At 53.5% G+C, this 15833-nt stretch overlaps 1 protein-coding gene across 1 annotated transcript in view; it reads right to left on the bottom strand.

Annotated features, from left to right (window-relative positions):
• The window catches only part of HMCN2 (hemicentin 2), an 82341-nt gene that overhangs the window by 45457 nt on the left and 21051 nt on the right, over positions 1-15833 (bottom strand). The window contains exons 18-31 of the mRNA XM_025205017.1: positions 15690-15817; positions 14555-14699; positions 13832-13944; positions 13133-13292; positions 12311-12476; positions 7658-7785; positions 6619-6891; positions 5664-5747; positions 4905-5096; positions 4118-4248; positions 3429-3576; positions 2602-2728; positions 2139-2293; positions 2-51 (exon numbers count right to left, since the gene is read on the bottom strand). Coding sequence (XP_025060802.1) covers positions 2-51; positions 2139-2293; positions 2602-2728; positions 3429-3576; positions 4118-4248; positions 4905-5096; positions 5664-5747; positions 6619-6891; positions 7658-7785; positions 12311-12476; positions 13133-13292; positions 13832-13944; positions 14555-14699; positions 15690-15817 — 2000 coding nt within the window. The remainder of the gene's footprint in view (position 1; positions 52-2138; positions 2294-2601; positions 2729-3428; positions 3577-4117; positions 4249-4904; positions 5097-5663; positions 5748-6618; positions 6892-7657; positions 7786-12310; positions 12477-13132; positions 13293-13831; positions 13945-14554; positions 14700-15689; positions 15818-15833) is intronic.

Below are 15833 nucleotides of genomic sequence, written 5' to 3'. Positions count from 1 at the left end.
GCAGGACCACCACATCTGCTGTTTCGTTGGACCCCAAGATGGTGGGAGGCGCTAAAATGCAAATGAAAGTAGTGATATAATGAGGGGGAGCTGTAACATTCGGGAGGCTGGGCTGCCTCTGCTGGAGGGACTAGACAGAGTGGGATTTCTTGTGATCATCAGGTTCATTAAATACAGGCACACGTGAATGAGAAAAACAAAACAACGACCTTTATTTGTGGAGCGCTCAGCAACCTCTACAGACCCTCTGTTTAGCTTTAACTAAGGGACTATCTCCCAATTCCTAATGTCTGTAGTCAACTAAGGGAGCATCTCCAAACTACAACTTTTGTCATCACAGGATCAAAAATCCAGCAGTAGCTTCCTCATCTTTTTTTTTCTTGGCATGAATCCCATCCACAAGGACAGGAAAGGCACAGGCACATGGAAGTCTTGGCTGGTCCATATAACAGGTGATGCCAAGCTATTCGTGCCATGTATAGGAACATGACTAAGCTGACAGCTTGACTTTCCCTATCTGGTAGGGCTGTGCGAGGCTTCAGACAGAGCTTCAGATCCAGAGAAGCTTCAGATGCTTCAGGGTCCGAAGCAGCACATCTGGGTCGAAGCGCTGGCCTCGTTAGGCTTCCCGAAGCAGTTCGGAGCCGCCTCGGAGATCTGGCCATAGGGTATAATGGGGAAACAATACAATATCTATAACTTTGTTGTTTTTTGTCCGATTTGGATGAAATTTTCAGGGGTAGTAAACCTGCATGAAGCCTCCCAAGTTTCAAGAAGATCAGTGTAGGGGTTTGGGGGGAACTGCACCCCAAATTCTTGAAAGCAAAACTCATGTCATGTCTAGGCATTACAACATAGGGAGGTGAAAACTGCAGGGGGGGTAACCTATGCTGAGGCCACAAAGCTTGCCAAGTTTCAAGGAGATCAGTGCAGAGGTTTGGGGGGAAACTGTCCCTCAAGCTGTGGACAAGCAAAACTCGTGCCATGGGTGACACTGCGTGTGCTAAGGCACAGCAGGATGACAGCTGCAGGGATGGTGGCTCCTGCTGAGGCCACGATTCCTGACAGCTGTCGAGGAGATCAGTGCAGGGGGGGTCTGGGACCCTGCACCCCTAGCTGCTGACAGACAAAACTCGTGCCATGGGTGCTTGTGGGACTGACTGTCTCTGTCTTGGGGCATGGGAGACACTACTGCAGGCCTGGCTGCTAAGTTGCTGTGTTACCAGTTACCAATCAAGCATGATTCACTCAAGGACCAGCTCAATACACAGTTGCTAGCTAATGTAGCCAGTTAATTGCCATCAATTAGCACCTGCAAAACCAGGCTAAGGAGAGGAAAGAATCAATACAGAGAATCAACTGCCCCAAGACAGACAATGGATTATTATGGTGCAGCAATGACAAACTCCTCACCCAGCCCTTACATACATGTCAGCATGCACATGGAGACAACAGGCGCACAATCCAAGCCCCGTTACACACACTGATAGGGTAGCACACAACTCGTCCACAACAGAGGGCTCATCTCTGCCAAGCAAACTTACCCTCAAGAACCTCACATTCATGTCATTTTAAAGAGCAGGTAGGCAGACAATTGGCTGGGATGGTTTAGTCTAGGACAATCCTGCCTTGAGTAGAGGACTGGGCTAGAGGATCTTGTGAGGCCCTGTAGCAGGTTGTCACTTTCCACAACACGGGGTTTATTTGCCCTGGGGCAAACTAGTCCCCCGAGGAAACAACTTAGAGCATCAAACAAAAAGGACTTAAACAATAAACAATTAAACCAAAACCTGCGGTCCTTTCCCAGATCCTGAGAGAGTAACCCCAGCTCTGTTCTGTAGCCTCAGCATCTCTGCCTTCCCTGGGAGCTTTTAACTTCCTCTGGACCATCCAATCATCCCTGTCAGCTGGCCCAGTCTCCCTAGGCAGGCAGGCTATCTATCTCCTTCAAGCTGCCTGCAGCTGGGCTGCAGTCCCTGAGCCATGCACCCTGTTACAGGTCCTTTCCACCTACTTTCCTAGAATCCTATGGACAAGTCTGGGACAGGAGCCAGCACACAGCACTTTTATTTGAAAGCCTGTCCCTGTAACGGAGCCAGATGGGTTTGAAGAAGCTTATTGCACTATTGGGAACTTACTCTGAACATGCACTTGAAAAGCCTTGGTTTGCTGGCCAGCCTGGTTGAACGCCAAACACTGGTACTTCCCTTGGTCTCTAGGTTGGCTGTTCTCAATCCTCAGAACATGTCCCTCCTCCAAGAGCTGGATACGAGTGTCCATTGGGGAGAAAGACCTGGGGGTACAGAAGCAGTACAAATACCTAAGGGGGAACCACAGCCAGGGCAATGCAGCAAGGCCATGTTGAGGAAATGGGTGCTGGTCCATTAGGAATGTGTTGGAGATGTCACTGGACTTCCTAACACGCTTCTTCTGTCATTGAAGGATATTCTAGGGCTCCACACAGCCCAGGTCCCCCCACCCTGCCGTGGATAACTCCCTAAACGCCAACTCCACTAGGCCTTGCAGCTACCATTAAACCCAAGCTCCTGGCTCATTTCAGGAAGCCGTATGCCCCAGCACCCGCCACCATGGCTCACTTACTGTCCATCCTTCATCCATTCGACCAAGGGAGGTGGCACTCCCATGGCTTGACATTGTAAAACCATCTCAGAGCCCTCCAGCACCGACACATTGTGGGGCGGTCCTGATCCAGACACCACAGGTGGAACTAGGGGAGCAAAGAACAAGGGACATAGGAGAAGTGAGTGGAAAGAAAGCTCAGTGACCGTCAAGCTATGGAGACCACAGTCAAGAATGGGTATGGTGGTGACTGGGGGCTGGAAGGGGTACTTGACTGGTAAACCCATTTATCCCTGCATAGTGACATTGGGAAGATGTACAGAGATGGCTGTGGGTTTCGCATCCTCTTTCTCGGTCCATTCTGGAGAGACCCTCCATGCCATGGCATCCCTTGGGGAGGCTTTGCATAGTGAAAGCAGATAAACGTGGAATATCAAGGGCTTCTTTAATGCAGTGCAGCCCTTCCTGGGCTCCTCTGCACCCCAGCCCAGCAGAGTTTCCCCAGTTTAACATTTCACACATCATGGTCTCAGTTTCTTTCATGGATGAGCAAGGAGCAGCACACAGTTATTTACGTGGTGTGCAGAGTCTGTGCAGCTCTCCTGAAGCCACTGGAGTTGCACTTGCTTCCTCCAAAGTCTCAACTGAACCCAGTGGAGCCAACCCATGCCCTGCACATCTGTTAACTTTAAGGAGGAATTTCAACTGCCAAAGCAACTGCAACCCGTCTGTGCTGAGGCAGCACAAAAGGAGTATCCACATGCTGACTCCTTAGCCCTGGCTTGACCTGTTATATGTTGTTCCCGTCCTTACCAACCCCAAACAGATTTCACTGGTCCAGGACCCACCAAGGACAAGGAGATGGAAGCGTCGTTGCACCTCCCCAGCTCTGTTCACTGCTCTGCAGGTGTAGGAGCCTGAGTCCTCCTTCCGGACCTTGTGAAACTTGAGGGACTGTGCTCCGTGGAGGAAGCGGAGGCTGCCGCTCTCAGTGACCTAGGGGTAAATCACTACAGCTAAGATGAAGTCAGGAGCAGCCTTAAACTCCACTACCTGCAGCCCAGGTGCACAACAGAGCACTCAAAAGCTTGCACGTGCAACAGTGCGACCAAGGAGCAGACACATGATGCATGGCCCAACACGGATGCACATTACTGGAATCTGGTGCAGAGATACCCCTGAAAAGTGAAGGTAAAACTACATCCGTGTTAGTTATACCAGTGCAGATGCTCTGTGTCCTCTTCTTTCCCATGGCAGCTGCTCAGTACAAGCAGGCTTTTATTACTGATTCCTCCACCACTTGTAGGTGAGAACCTGTAATAATGCCAACTGCTGCAGACGCTCCAGGAAAGCTGGCTGCCTGTCCACTGCAGAGGCTAGTGTAGCTTACATCAGTGCACAAATCCAATTTAAATGACATCAGTATCAGCACATCACATGCCCAGGCCCTGAGCTTTGCTGCCGTTGTCTAATCAAGACCTAGGACTGCACCTCTGATGCTGAAAGTATTCCCCCCAGGAGCTGTTCTGCAACTTACTGGCTGCCCATCCTTGGACCACGTGACTGCAGGGGCAGGGGTGCCAGACACATCACAATCCAGAGTCAGGGTCTGGTTGGCCAAGACTGAGATGTTCCCCTCAGGGCTGCTGCCTCTCATCTCAGGGGGTGCTAGAGGGAAGAGCAATGCCATGAGAAGAACAAGCAGATGTAGGTGGAGCTGGCCCATGGGAGGACCTGGCACATGCCAAGCAAAACACATGGCAACACCTGCTTCTTATGTGCAATTCCAGTGTGCGTCCTGAGGGCAGAACTACGGGTCTGCCCCTGCATGGGCAGCCAGCCAAACTGAAGGGCACAGTGACCCAAAGCCCCTGGGGCTGGCAAAAACCTCCTGGGCACATTTCAGCTGCAGGCCACGATGTATGGAGAGAAGCGAGGGGATGGTGGAGGGCTCTTTGCCTGTTAAGTGACACAGCTACTCGGATCTGCTCAGGCCCCAAACGCAGAGGTCCTGGGCAATCTCAAAGGCTTCCCTGGCTGCTGGGTCAGGCAGGGTGGGAATCTGTAGGAATCAAGGAGTCATTCCTAGCAGCTCCACTTGGTCAGTCCGGAGTAGCCGGAGTTCAGGTGGCACACCTAGGCTCACTCGCGGCCTTCACCTCAAATGGAGGAGTTTGTCTTTGACAGCCACAGACAGCAGCGACTGGTCTGCAGGAACCCGAGCCAGCTTTGGAGGCTCAGGTGCAACTGCTGGGCCTCTTCACAGCCCAGCGCTGCCCCTGCCCAGCCCTGGGGTCTCTTCCACCCACAGGACACCATCTTACCATAAACCACCAGCTTGACTCTGCCGGTCGCAGAGCCCACCTCGTTGGTCACCAGGCACGTGTAGTCCCCACTGTCACTGGTCAAGACAGAGTCGATCGCCAGGGAGCCCTCCTCCAGCACCGAGGCACCTGGCAAGGTGTTCAGGACGTCTGCACCATTCTTGAGCCAAACAATGACTGGTTTCGGCGTCCCTACGTGACAGCAAAGGGGCGGCAGACAGATGAATGCTGCTCCATTCTGGAAGTGGGGGTCCCATGCAGACGTCCCATTTCACACCCAGGCGGAGATGTGCCGGTCACGTATGCCCGTACCCCAATGCTCAGCAGTGGCAGGCCACAAGCATCTCACGGCCGAGCGGATCCAACTGCTCCCATCAGAGCTGCTTGGGGCAGCCCAAACCACTAATTCCTGGCTTTGTGGGCCGGGGACTTCCTCCGCCAACCCTCAGGGGTAGGGACCGGGCGGGTGGCCTTTGCTCTGTGTCTATGAACACGGTAGCATAGCCACAAGGTGGTGCTCCTGGTACAGCAGACACCCCAGCTCCTTCCATCCCTGCGGCGCTGCAGGAAAGCCAGCAGCACCGGCGGTCCCAGGAGTAGCAAGCTAGGCAGCACAGAGCTGAGAGCTGCCTTGGCCCAACCTGCGCGGACCACTGGCACTGTCCAGACGAGTCTCTTGGGTCCCACCCCGTGCTTTCGCCCCTCGCCCGTGCTGCCGTGCGTGCTAGCAGCCCCACGCGCTGCAGGAGCGGGTCTCACCTTGGGCAGGGCAGGGCAGGGTGACATTCTCGTGGACCACTCGCTCCAGCAGGACATCCGCACCGTCTTCCAAGTAGGGCAGCTCTGGAAGGGGCAGAAATGGTACTGAGCGTAAGCTTGCTGCCCTGGCTCGTTCAGCCCCAGTTTTGTCAGGCCCAAGCTCCTTCCTTTATGCTGTCAGACAAGGGGTCACGGTGCAGGGACCCTCTAGAGCAGTGTTTCCCAATCTGTGGTACGGGTACCACCGGTGCTACACATTAAGAGATTTATTATAATGACTTTATATGACAAAAATTTGCTGGTGGTACTTAAGGTTGAACAGAAGAAAAATTGTTGGTGGTGCTTAAGGATGTATTGTTTTAAATTGGCGGTGTGCAATCTGTCCGAGTTTGGGAACTGCTGCTCTAGGGACCAGCATGAGACAAAGAGGTGGCAGGGACGTGAAAGCTGGAAGGTCACAGGTGTTTGGGGTCAGGACTGAGGCACAATCCTGGGGGCAGCTTGGTCTGGGCTTCCCTCTGTGCGGGGAGGAGGCTCTGAGGGCTCACCCCCAATGTGTGGAAGCAGTGCCAGCTGCCACCCACCCTGCTGGCCTAAGGCCAGAGGAGGGCTCAGCATTGGCCCTTCTCAATACACAAGATCATTAAATAATCAGGGCCCATTCACTCTTAAATCTACACTCGGGGACACACCTCTCTCCTCCCAGACCTGCCCCTGAGCCTTTAAACTCAGTGCACCTGAAAAGATGCAAATCCTGCACTACCAGATGTGGTGGGCTCCGTGTCCTGCTTGGTGCCCACTACAATCTCTTGCAGGCTTTGGTGGTAGGATCATCTGACTGTCAAAACAGCAGCCTAACTTGTGAAGGGCCTTCATTCAATCCCCGCTGTCCACCGTCATGGTGAAGGTTATCAATACATTCACCAAGGTGCCAAGACCCTGAGACAGCACTCACCCATCACTTCCACTGTGAACTCAATGGCATCTTCCCCAGCGCCGTTGGCCGCAATGCAGCGGTATCGCCCGGAATCCGAGACCCGCACATCCGCAAATTTGAGCGTCCCGTCGGGTCCCGCCAGGAAATCCCGGTCACCTACCCTCAGGGAACGTCCATCCTTGAACCAACTGAGCGTGGGCACGGGGTCACCATGAGCCACACATGGCAGGTCCAGCGTGCGGCCCGACAGCACCCTCAAAAGCTTGGGGGCCGGGAGGACTCGAGGAGGCACTGGAATAAAAAGGCTTTACGCTAAGAAGAGAGAACAGTAGTGCGAGCAGCCGTCGGCTGTGCCTCAAGTCCTTACATTCATTGACACCTGATCTCTGTGAGGGCACCAGCATCTTTAACACCACTGGCAACACCGAGGAGAAATTTCATACCACAGGTCACTTGATGATTTAGTGGAGAGGCCAGAAAAAGAAGCCAGGAGTCCCAAGCCCTTGTTCTCCGCTCTGAACATTATTAAACGGTTCGGTCAGGAGAGAAATTGGAGCACCCTCAAGACATAAGCCTGGGTCCCATTTGGTGGCAGTCCCTTTTTCTTTATTTCCATGCCACACAGGGATATCTGAGAGCACAGGCATTCTGCATGAAATCAGCATTTTTTCCAAGGCAAAATGTTTGTGCATTGGGCAACCGATGTGTTTTTGGGGACATGCATTCAAGCTGGAAAAGCCAACTTGCAAGAAGCCTCACGCCTCATGGGCTCGGGAGAAGATTCAAATCCTGGGACGAGGGCTTTCAAGCCAAGATACAGTAGTGGATAACTAGCTCTGGGCTTGACCAGGAGCAGCCTCTTCTGGACTCCTCAAGGGACGCCTGTTCCTTATTGGATGTTTATAGTTAGGACGCATCAATGATCCTGCTGTGGAAATGCAATTGTCTCCCCGTCCCTGCTGGCAGGGAGATCCCCTTTGCTAAAATTTTCCACCCCTTCTCAAGAAACTTTTCAGCCCCCGAGATGCATCAGGCAGAGCTCTGCTGATACAGGTACCTTGGACTTCCAGGTGGTAGCTCAGGGAGGCATTCCCAGCTGGGTTTGTAGCAGTGCAAGTATAAAGGCCTTCATCAGTCACCCTGGGCTCAGCCAGCCGGAGGGAGCCTGAAGGGAGGATGCTGTACCTAGATGGAGAGAGGACAGGCCAGCCAGGATGACAGCCTTCAGGAAAACCTTCAAGAGCTAGGAGGACAGGCGTGTTTTTCTCTCTGCCGTTCTCTTTTAGCAGCCAAACGACATAAATAATCACAGGGAGCAGCCTGTCTGGTGGGGGAGGATCCAGAGAAGATAGAGCTGCTCAGAAGCTCAGAACCAGGGGATATTTAATCAGAAAAAACCTCAAGCAGAGGAGCCCTCTATGTACCATCACTGTCTAAGGGTAGCGAGCGACAGCACCAGCAAGACATTGTTTAAAGACCACCATCAGGATGGCCCGCACACAGCTTCTGTCCCAAGGGGCTCAAAACCCAGGATGGTGTGAAGAGGCACAGCTCTTAAACCACTCAGAAAATCACACGCATACATAGACCATGAGCTATCTCCAGCCTGGAGGAGCAACAAACTGGGAACCAGAGCCTTCCCAATCAGGGCTCTTCCCAGTGCATCCCTGCAGACCTCTGCCGTGTCTTACCCCTTGTCCAGGAACAAAGAGGCCCACCCAGTTATAACCTGGTCAGAACCAGCGAGGGAACTCAGCAGTAGTGGCTCTGAAGCCTTCCACAAAGCCCAAGCCTGTAGCATTAAGAGAGAAAATGAAGGCAACTCTGCTAGTATATGGTGCGTGCTAGTGTGCCAGAGACAAGGAGACAGGGCCCTGGGTAGCAAGAAGCTATTTTCTCTGGTAGGAAAGTTTCACGAATGAGGCAGGAGGAAAGTTCCACCCGAGACAGGAGAATGAGACATCGCCGCAGAGCTGCCAGGTCGTTTTGAAGGTCACCCTTGATGGTGGCGGAGTGGTCCACAGAGATCAGCTTTCGCAGCTGGAGCTGACCACACACTTGCCACCAGCTGACCTGGCTTGGTCCAGGCTCCTACAGACATGATATCATCCCAGCCCACATCCGCAAACGCCCCACTGTGGGCTCCCATAAGTGACCCATGCAAATGATGAGAGGCAGCTGTCCCCAGGACTGGGGAAAAGGCTTGTGGGGAACTGAGGGCAATGATGAGATGGGGCAGAAAAGGCAGGGGAAAAGGTCCCTTGGGAGAAGAGGTTAAATCAAGGTGTTTTCCACCATGAAACGGTGACAGTGCAAGTTCCTAGGGCTGCTTTAACATCAGCTACCGCACTCCACCCCAGCAGTGGCTGCATTTCAATAGCAGCTGACATAACATATAGGATGCCAGAGCTAAATCATCTCATTGAAGAAAGTGTAGATACAGCAGGGATGAATCTGTGTAATTAGTATCATTAACTTAATGGGGGGGGGGGGGGGAAACGATGACAGGAGGAACATGAGTCTTAAAAAACGGGGTTTATGCTGTTTGTTTTATGGAGCAGCGAAGAGCAGTACTTGACCTGACAGTGGCAATTCATCACCCTTGGAATTCCTGCCTGCGAAGATTACTTGGTAAGAGAAGATACTACCCAGGGAGATGCAGAGAGGCAGGAGGGAGAGAGGAGGCTAGATGTCTGCCTAGCCATGCAGGAGACGGGACTAAATCAGCCTGGTGCTAGCAGTCCTCTGAACTACCCAAAGCCCAAACAGCATCTCGCAGCCAGCCAGGTAAATAGCCCACAGTTATTCTAGCCTCCGCACAGCCAGTCGGCTGGCAGCTCCCCAGGGCACAGGCCAGAGCAGGAAGCATTTCAGAGGACGTTCCCTTTTTACGAAACTCGTCGGCCCTGCATTTTTCTTTACATTGAACTTTCTCTCTGACCCTCCAACCTCTCCTCCTACGCCCCCCAGACCACGCCATCTCCTCCCCCTGGAGAAAGGCAACTGTCCATGTGGAGATTCCCCAACATACATGTAATAACGTGGCTGTCAGCTGGATAAAAAAATCATTTCAGTATTATCAAAGTCGGCCCCAGCTACAAAGCTGGGAACCAGGACGTTGGTTTGGCCCAGTATAAAAATTCAGGCCAGCTGCAAAGCTGGGAAGGGAAACCAGAATAAAGGACTGGGAAACGCGTGGGGGTGAGGGTGCGCGTGAGGAATGCAGGGCTCAGGCTCGCTGACGCCTGCACAGAGGATGCCATGGGGGCTGCAGGGCTCTGCTCGCCAGCCAGGCACCAACACTGACTGCCTTTGGAGGAAAAGCATGGCCCAGGGGGCTAGCTCAGCACTCACGAGACCTTGATTCACATCTTGCCTCTGCTACCAATTCCCTCCCCTTGTGCTGCAGGTCTCCATCTGTGCAATGGGACTAATAGCACAGCTCACCCTCCCAGAAGGGCTGTGAAGGTAGAGGCATTAAAGCCTGTTGGGTACTACAGTCTTGGGCTCACCTAAGTACCTAAGGCAAAAGACACCATGGGTGCCTGCATCCTCCTTTCTCCCCTGCATGGCTGCTCCTTGACCGCCATGCGCCTTGCAGCTAGGTGAGCTCAGACATTTCCGTCCTTAAATAAATTCCAAACAGGAATCCAAATCCTCCTTCTGCTTATTCCAAAGGAGCTGGGCCCACACACCCAGGCCTCTACTTGGTCCAAAGCTATTGCCAAGAGAAAAAAACCCTGGCCTGGCTTTTTCGCAACTGAGGTCGACACACGCCCAGCTCATTTTTTATTTTCCGAAGCAGAACCAGGTCAGCAAACGGGCAGAGGACATGGTGTCATGGAAGTCAACAGGAGCTCTAGCTTGGGGCTCATCTGCCCCAGTGGGACCCTGAGGCTGGCGCTGCCCTCTGGGTAACCCCCTACAAATGGTGCCCACAGTGCTCATCTGCATGTTTAGTCTTCACAGTGACAGGTCCCAAACTAGGGCCGGTGACCCTATGGGGCAGGGGAAGAATCAAGGCAGGTAGGAGTCGGGGTATGAGCCTGTAGACGGTCCACAGTTCCCTGAGCCAGTTACCCCTGGCCCTGCAATGACCAGGAGTCACAATGTCCCCTGTCTCACAGTAACCATCTCTGCACTCGCCCTTAGCCCACAGCAAATAGCAAAACCTGGGCAACATAAAATTCAGGGATCCTCCGCCACTTGTTCAGCAAAGGAACAGCTACTAAGGGGCAGCTGGGTGATGGTAAGGCTCCAGTCTCTGTTATCTGTGGGTGCGTGGTAACTGCGTGCTCAGGACTTTACAAAGTTATCCGGGCTTGACCAGACAAGGGCCTATGGAAGATGGCTGGGAACCACAGCCGGGGAGAGCACATTTCCCCTCTGTGCTGTGACAGAGCCAAGCGGATAAACAGAAGAAAAACAGCACCAAGGAACAGGAGTGACCTAGACAGTGCACAAAGGAGGCTTTCCAAGGCCACTTGGCCAGAAGGCAACCACGCATTAATTCACTCCCAACAGAGAGCCATAAAATATGTTTAGCACAGATGAGGCACACCATAGACCTGTCTCCATGACACTGCTTAGCATCAGCAAAAGGCGCTTTCGCAGGCTATTGGCATGCCTCCTCCTCTCCCGCCGAGGTGGGGTTTGCTGCATTCAGAACACATCACTCAACGTCTTTCCAAATCTTGTCTTACTCCAGAAATATTCTTGGCTTTTTCTTTTGTTTCCTACCTTAACAAGTGACCAAGACAGCCAAGAATGCACGGAAAGCCAGATGTGCTGGGGACGGGGGAGCAGGACATGAAAGGCCCACCCCTCCCCCACTACACCCAAGCTTGCAAACTAAGCCCCCATATGCATGGGGGGCAGAGGGGGATGCATGCTTTGGTTTGAGAGCAGATGTTCCTTCCTGACAGCTGTTTGCATGAAGGGCTGATGGGGATGAAGCTAAGCGCTCACTCTGATCTCTTTCAAGGGTCCTGCCAGCGGCTGATATCATTCTGGTGCGTTTCATTGTGCTGGGGTAGAGGCTTCCCCGGAGAGGTGCAGTTAATCACAGCTGCCAGCAAGGAAAGCCATTCCTTGTGCACAGAACTGGGGCTGGCGGGACCTTCCCATTCGCAGCGTCCTGCGTCACTGGTCCGAGCCAGCTGCTGCAGTTCTGGGCCTTCGACCAGATACGCATGGGTCTCCAGCGTTCTGCGAACACTGAGTAATGTCTGTTGTCCACCCTGGTGCAAGAGGGACCCTCATCCTGATTTTACAGATAGGGAAACTGAGGCACATCCAGGGGAAATGACTTGCCCAATGCCATACTGTGGGTCAAAGCCTGGGGTGAAAGCATTGCCACAACTCCTACTTCTCCAGCTCTGAACACAAGACATACCCGCTCCCATGAAACACTTATGAATGATCAGTTAGACCTGATCCCCTCACAGACCAGGAAGGCAACTCAAGCACTAGGAAAGGGTCTACTGAAAGGGCCTGCTACACTTCATGTTCTTCCAGGGCAATAGTATATGAGCAAACCCACCCCAAGTATAGCTCCACTGCAATCAGGCTCACACCAAGGGCTGGACATGGCTCATCTCGTGGAAGCTACATCATGTCCTATGGAGCAGGGCTACCCACAATAAGCCACAACTACGCTGGACTCCCCTCGCTCTCCACCTTCCAAAGCAGCGTGGAGCCAGCTCCTTACCTCGCTGTGAGGAGAGGCAGTGGCCGGGATCCCTGCGTCCACATGACCAGCGGTGGGGGATACCCTTGAACTTCACACGGCAGTGTCATCTCCTGCCCAACCACGGCTAGTTCTCTTACTGGCCCGGTTGACTCCTGGGATCGGTTAATGCCAATACTGGGCTTGGCTAAACAGGCAGGATGGAGAGAGGAAAAGGAGATGGGGGTCACCGAGCTGGGAAGCTCTTGGCTTCTTCCCCAGCTCAGTTCATTCAGCACCAGCACAAGGTGGACATTCAAGGAGTTGCTTCTTTACAGCCCTACCCAGCAGCGTGCTCTAAGCAAGCATCCCCCACATTATTTCTGCTATTGCTGCAGCCCTAACCAAGATCAGGCCCCCACTTTACTAGCTGTAAGCAACAGCTGCAGCCATGCAGAATTCACACAGGTCATAAAGGCACCCAGCCTCTCGAATCCTGGCCCCATGCCTTCCCCACTGGGCTACACTGTCCCAGCTAGACTCTTCCTAAACAAAGTAGCAGGAGTCCCAGGCTGCAGCATCGCCCCTATGGATAGACCAGGTTTGCACTTGGCTCCTTAGAACAGCTCAGAAGCCAGTGGGGAAGGGAAGGGGACACCCATTACACACGAGGGGTCTGACTCCTGTTGTCCAGGAGTAAGAGGGCTTGGGAAAAGGGTGAGACCAGAGACAAATCTCCCTATTCCTATCAGCTTTCCTGGAGATTGTTGATGTCCTGGCATCCCTTCTGCCCCCAGCCTTCTGCTGATAGCAAAGCAAGTGGCCCGCCATCCGGAGGGGTTTTCACGCAGCCGTAAGACTCACTATTGACAGATAGCTGGACTTCCTGGCTGGAGGAGCCCACCAGGTTGGTTGCTGTGCAGATGTAGACCCCCGAGTCCCCGGCAGAGGGCAGTGAGATGAGGAGGCTTCCGTCGTGGCCGACACGGTGGTGGGGGCTCTGGGAGGAGATGGACTCCATTTCCTTTGGAATAAAAGCAGAATCAAGCAACTAGGAATCCCCAGGTGGAGATGCTGAGCCGGGGGGGATGCAAGGGAGAAGTTGCTTTCCATCCTTCTCTTTGCTGATTTCTTCCCAAGCAGCTGGTACTGCAATACCTGGGTGCCCCAACGCCCAAGGAGTCAGGCATATGCATCTTACCGGGTTAGTCTATAAAGGTGCATATCTATCCTGTCTCCTGACTCCCAGCCAACCTCTCTGGCTTTTGGCTACCCTGGAAAACTACACTGAGCTCCAACGTGACTCAGCACACAGTGGGGACCCGTGGGTAATCCCCACCAGTGTTGCACATGCAAGCCCCTCTCCGCACAAAGCAGTTAGCATCACATGAGCTAACATGAGGCAGCCCACCCATGGTCTGACAGTGCTACGCCATCTCCCAGCGAAGGCAAGACCCTGATTGCAGCAAGAGGGCTCGGAGTCCTGCATAAAATTTACCTGCAAGACAGAGACAGCTTTTCCGTGCTCCCCTTGCCTTTGACAGCAGACCCCCTCCAACATACCTTTGTCCAGACAACGGTGGGACTGGGAACACCGCTGGAATTGCACTGCAGAGTAACAGCCACTCCTTCATTGGTGGTATAGAAGGCTGGACCAGGCTCAATGCTGGGGGGCACTGTGGGCAACAGAAGCACCTGTCTCATTGCTTGATACTTCCTGAAGCAGGGGTGAGGGGCCACATGCTGAACACAGCCTGGGTCCTGAGCTTCCAGGGCTCTTCCAAAAAATCTGGCCAGAAGTGCCAAAGTGCCACCCTCTGCTCTTGGGAGCTGCAGCCCCAAGGCCTGGTTGAAAAGCCCAGCCTGCTCTTTCTGCAGTTTTTAGCTTCCTGGGGCTGCAGCTGGCAGGTTTAAAGTGTGGGTCTGCAGCCTGTCTGGATGGCATGCATCCTGAACAGCACACATCCTGAACTGAATTTCCCTTGTCCAGACTGGTTAAGCCACCCCAAGGCTGCCAGGCAGCAGAAACGCTCCTCTCCTACTCTGTAATCAACACATTGTTCTGGGGACTGGCACCTCTAGGGAAACCCAGCTTCATCGGAGCATCATTTTCCTGCTTGGAGACAGAGGAACTGCTCCTCCAGCTTGGTGCAAACCCCTACCTGATCCCAAAGGCACAGAGGCCACCAGCTGCCCCGTGCTTGCCCACATGCACAACCTCCACAGCTGCATCGGTATCACGGCAGCCCTGGGAGCAATGCTTCACCCCAGACTGAAACCACTCACCGCGGACGCTGAGAGACACGTTCTGACGGTAGGACCCCACAGCGTTCGTGACCTCACAGGTGTATTTCCCAGAGTCCTCCTGGGAAACCTGGTCTATGTGGAAGCTACCGTCTGTGCGCACAGACCAGGGGCTGCTCAGAGTTACCTGCAAGAGGACAGAAACCTCACCTCAGGGTGGGCCGTCAGTGTGGCAAGCATCACCCACCTCCTCTTCCGCATGGGAAAATACCTCTGGCCAGATCTTCCCTACGTGGTGAACACTGGTGTCACTCTGGCAGTATCAGCAGAGCCGGGCAATTTGCACCAGCTCCTAATGACACTGGAGGGAGTGCAGAGAAGAGTGGGATCATTAACAGGAAGGATCAGGGAAATGGGACAAGGGGTGGGGTTTGGGGCAGTGATGATGAAGAGCAACATCCCAGCAGCTCCACAGCTCAGTGCCTGCCACGGAGGAGGGAGGGGAGCTACTTAGTGCCAGAGAGGGGCAGAACAAGTAGCGGGGGCATGCAGTTAAGAAAGGGAAAGCAAAGGCTGAATGTCAGGGGTATCTGATGCTGCACGTTCTCTCAGCCAAGGGGAGTGCTCACAGCTGGGGAAGGCCTGGGTAATCTTATAGCCCTTCCCTGCCTTTCCCTTGGAGCATGCAGTTGTAACAGAGATCATAGAAAGATAGAAAATGCAGGTTAGCAGGGACCTCAGGAGGTCACATCCGGTCTAAACCCCTGCTCAAAGCAGGACCATCTCCCACTAGATCATCTCAGCCAAGACTCTGTCTATACAGGTCTTAAAAACCTCCAAGAATGGAGAGTCCACAACCTCTCTGGGTAACCTGTTCCAGTGCTTCACTGCCCACCTACTGAGAAAGCCTTTCTTAATATCTAACCTAAACTTCCCGTGCGACACTGCTCCTTGTTCTGTCATCTGCCACCCCTGAGAGCTGTTCAGGTAGCTGAAGGCTGCATACTGGAAGACTGAATAGCAGATCACACTGACATGACACCTGCTGCGCGGCCAGCGGTGTCAACCCACATCACCTCCAGCACACAGGGACTGTGCTGCTCTTTGGGTTACTCAGCTTTGTTCCCTCTCCCTGCCCCAACCCAGGCAATTCAGATGGAGAAGACCAAGGACTCACAGGCTGCCCGTCTTTTAGCCACTGGCGGTCGGGAAGAGGCTTCCCAGCAAGGATCACACATGGCAGTGAGACGGGGTGACCTTCCAGGGCATGGATCACAGGGGAACCTACTGCTATTTCAGGAGCAACTAAAGAAAGGGAAAG

This window comes from Alligator sinensis, unplaced genomic scaffold, assembly GCF_000455745.1.
Source record: "Alligator sinensis unplaced genomic scaffold, ASM45574v1 scaffold388_2, whole genome shotgun sequence".
Lineage (NCBI taxonomy): Eukaryota > Metazoa > Chordata > Crocodylia > Alligatoridae > Alligator > Alligator sinensis.
Note: the sequence above shows the minus strand (reverse complement) of the source record. Positions and strands in the feature narration are given on the sequence as shown.